Below are 3,436 nucleotides of genomic sequence, written 5' to 3'. Positions count from 1 at the left end.
GCTTTACTTACCTGTAAAGTGAGTTGAACCTGGATGAAGGCAAATCGGCTTCGGGCTGCATCAAGCACCATTAAATCATCCTAACAAGGCGCTAGAAGATGTTGCACTGCTCGCAGCCACTCATTAAGTGAATCCGGGTACCTTAGAGTGTTCTTTATTAATTGACCAAAATTAACCCTAATATAACCTTTGAATTAAGCGTTCGAATTCTTACACCTACGACTTCTTAGCTGAGTCATTAGGACTGGAAGTGGATTAATTTTTTGTCGCCGATGTGTTTTATTAGTTTTTGTTTTTATATAAGTTGAAATTTGAAGCCTTTTTAAAGGCCAGTTTAAAGGGAAAAATCATCTATTTGCATCTTAATTGTTATTAATAGGACTATTTACTCGATAACGAGTATGCATCACGGCTTTTAGCCGAGAACAATATTCCCTGCGAAGACAATGAGGACGTGTGAAATGCACAGTTTCAAGGTACATGTTTGTTACGAAATGTTGGAGTTCGACCTTTAACAATTTTTCTGCGAGGTTCCTGCAAAAAATCGTGTTTCTTAGACGCTAAGCTTCTTGTAGCTGTGCAGGTTTTCAACAAAAACTTCAAGTTTTCACATGTATGTACGAGCAGCGCATATTAGATCGACGGATAAAAAATCGTGTATTTCCTTGAAGCCTGCAGTTTGACCGTATGAGTTTTCGCTCTTATGAAAACAGCGTTTTCTTATTAAGTTATTAGCCTCTGGTCTATGGGAATTTGGTGCCGACGTCTCTAGCACGCACAACTACCATCTTCAGGGCCTAGGGAAACTCAGCGCAAAAATTACTTTTGACTCTACCGAATATCGAAAAAGCATTCGAAAAACTTTGAAAACTGCAACAAGAAATAGTTGGTTTTAGTCTGTTGGGTGTGTGGGCTGAGTGTGCGTGAAACAAACCACTAAGCGCCCAGATAATTGTTTAAAACAAGACGTTCGTTATTATTTATCAATGTAACTTTGCGGTAACCGGGAATCGGTATGTGAATAATTTCATACAAGAAGCGCATTTAGTTGAGGTGTTTTCTGCGTCATTATTTAGCGACTTTCCGGGACAACAACGATTATTGTTGGAGTGATAATTGTTGTTCATATTTGCGCAAAGTGGAACAAGCTTTGGGTTTTGTTGCTGATTAAATGCGGCCAGTAAGTTGTTGAGTTTGTCGGTTTTACTCTCCATTGCGATGGTAAGTAAATTTAAAATTTGTTTAACAATGTATCTATTAAAGCAAATAAATTTCTAACAGAAGTGAACAGAAAAAACAGAAGTTTTCCAGTTGCGCATAAATTTTCCACTGAACATGAACCAGAAAATCGAAACGAATTAACGAAACTAATCAAAATGAAAACGGCCAAATTCGACCTATGGACCGCTGTGAAAATCCTTGAAGTGGTAAGCAGCGAGTTGAGTCCAACACGCGGATTTCTCCTCAAATTGAAGCAAATTTAAACATTCCAGGGCAGAAAGACCGATTGGGTCGATAGCCTTTTTCTGTAGGAAATAAAGATTATTTATATATATATTTAAACATTCCCCAACCTGTTTGGTTTTAGCTTTTAGTCATCGCGTGCTTGGTGTTCAAAAGAGTCACAGACGATGAGGCCCGCAGCCTTTCGCTCTACCTGCAGAAGCTTTCCAGAGAATGGAGTCTTCTGACCAACATCACTTGGGATAGAGTTGGAAATGCAGTGGCGGACGCCACTTTTGGGGGCTATTTGATCATCACCGTTGCCCTACTTTTGGGGAAGCTGTTCGGGGAGATTCCAACACAGCGGAGGATCATGGAATGGGTTTTATTGGGCGTTGGGGCCATCCTTTTCATTGTCTTAGGTAAGCTGAATTTTTCCCCAACTGGAGCGCTTGAGAACAATTAGAACAACATTCTATTGCACAACAATCCATGCCCATTTAAGTTAAAGCCAAGCCCATTTTTGCTGCACTTTATGATACAAAAATGCATTTATTATTAACTAGATGGGTAATTAAGTCGTTAGCATTGCAGACGCACACCTGGATTACCCGTTAACCTTCGCGTGGCCTTATTTGAGGAAACCATTAAGAATATGTTGTTTGTCTTTAAGGAAGTTTATCGTTCGCCTCAATTGACTCCGTGCCTCACAATCTGGTAGACAACGCAGCGATTCTGGGCACTTTAGCGGTGGTGACTGGCGTTCTTTTCCTGCTGGATATGGGAGGCCCGAAAGCGACCCCCCCTCAGAGCCCGGAAGCCCCGAAGAGCTCAAAGAGTTTTGAGGAGATTGAGGGCGAACGAGGACGTCCCAGACGGAGCATTATTGAGCAGATTGGCGATATTGAGCGGGTTGGTTGAACTAGCGCAACCTCAACTGGGTGAACAAATCGGCTTTTTTCGGTTCAGGCTGTGGAAATTTCAGAGCGCACCACTCATGAAGGAGATGAGGATCGAGGGAAGAACAAGAAGGACGTCAAAAATAATGGCATAAAAACGGGGGGCTCCAGGAACGGGGATAGAATCGAAGGGCTTGGGAAGGAGGCCCCAATTTTACCAGGTAGAAGTAAGTACTCGACCCGCAAAATGTCCTTTTTCCGAATTTAATTTAAATTCAAAAAAATCAGGCTACATCCATTTGGATCCAACATCGAAGGGCTACAAGCAGATGAGGGACGAAGACTTTGAAATCCCGCGGAGATTTGGAATTTATGGCAAAGACGTGACGGATTACGGCACCGATACTGATGAAACAGCCAGTATTCCCCCCAAAATCGAGCTGCATACCCCAGTTTGGAGCAATATTCGCAAGGGTACAAGACACAGTACCAGCAATTATGGGGTAGTGAGCTTTAGGTGATTGGATGTGGTTTTTAGCTGCACTTAGGTTTAGAACTTTCGTCGTATAGTTTTTCACCATTACACTTAGTGGACTGTGTTTTATGTGGCACCAAAACCCTGCTGTGATTTTTTACAAACTTCTTTTTGGGTATTTCGCCTCAAAAATGTTTGTCTTTAAAAAAGACAGAATTTCCTCACGTCTTTTATTACAGATTGATAAATAGTGCTCCCATTTCGCAATAAGAACGAATTATTTATCAAGAACTATCACCTAGAGGGTATCCTGCGACACACTTAGGCTCAAGCTGTAAGAGAAAATTCCAATTAGTAGAGAAATTAATTTGAAAAATTACCTTGACGTTTCGATAGCTATTTTCTGCTATCGTTATCAAATGAACCTAAATGAACCTAAAAAAGAGTATGTTAATAAATTGTGTAACTGTAGGATAATACAGTAAGTATATGAAAATTCGCTCTGATAATTCGTCTGTGCAAATTGTGACTTTGACTTAATCTCATTGTTTAAATTAATAAAGGTAATGTTAATTAATAATTTTGGTGTAAATTTAATTTGGGTGTATGTTTCTCTGGT

At 40.3% G+C, this 3,436-nt stretch overlaps 1 protein-coding gene across 1 annotated transcript; it reads left to right on the top strand.

Moving 5' to 3' along the window:
- Positions 1-966: 966 nt before the first annotated feature.
- On the top strand, positions 967-2,942 carry LOC109545330. The gene is made up of 6 exons (XM_019915957.2): positions 967-1,221; positions 1,282-1,427; positions 1,589-1,865; positions 2,117-2,355; positions 2,413-2,569; positions 2,631-2,942. Exons 2-6 carry the CDS (start codon positions 1,377-1,379, stop codon positions 2,861-2,863), a joined length of 957 nt encoding a protein of 318 aa, XP_019771516.2. The 5' UTR covers positions 967-1,221; positions 1,282-1,376; the 3' UTR covers positions 2,864-2,942.
- The last annotated feature ends 494 nt before the right edge of the window (positions 2,943-3,436 follow it).

The sequence above is a fragment of the Dendroctonus ponderosae genome, unplaced genomic scaffold (genome assembly GCF_020466585.1).
Source record: "Dendroctonus ponderosae isolate FM_Combo_2020 unplaced genomic scaffold, Dpon_F_20191213v2 Dpon_F_20191213_2, whole genome shotgun sequence".
Lineage (NCBI taxonomy): Eukaryota > Metazoa > Arthropoda > Insecta > Coleoptera > Curculionidae > Dendroctonus > Dendroctonus ponderosae.
This window is presented reverse-complemented; position numbering and strand designations above follow the sequence as displayed.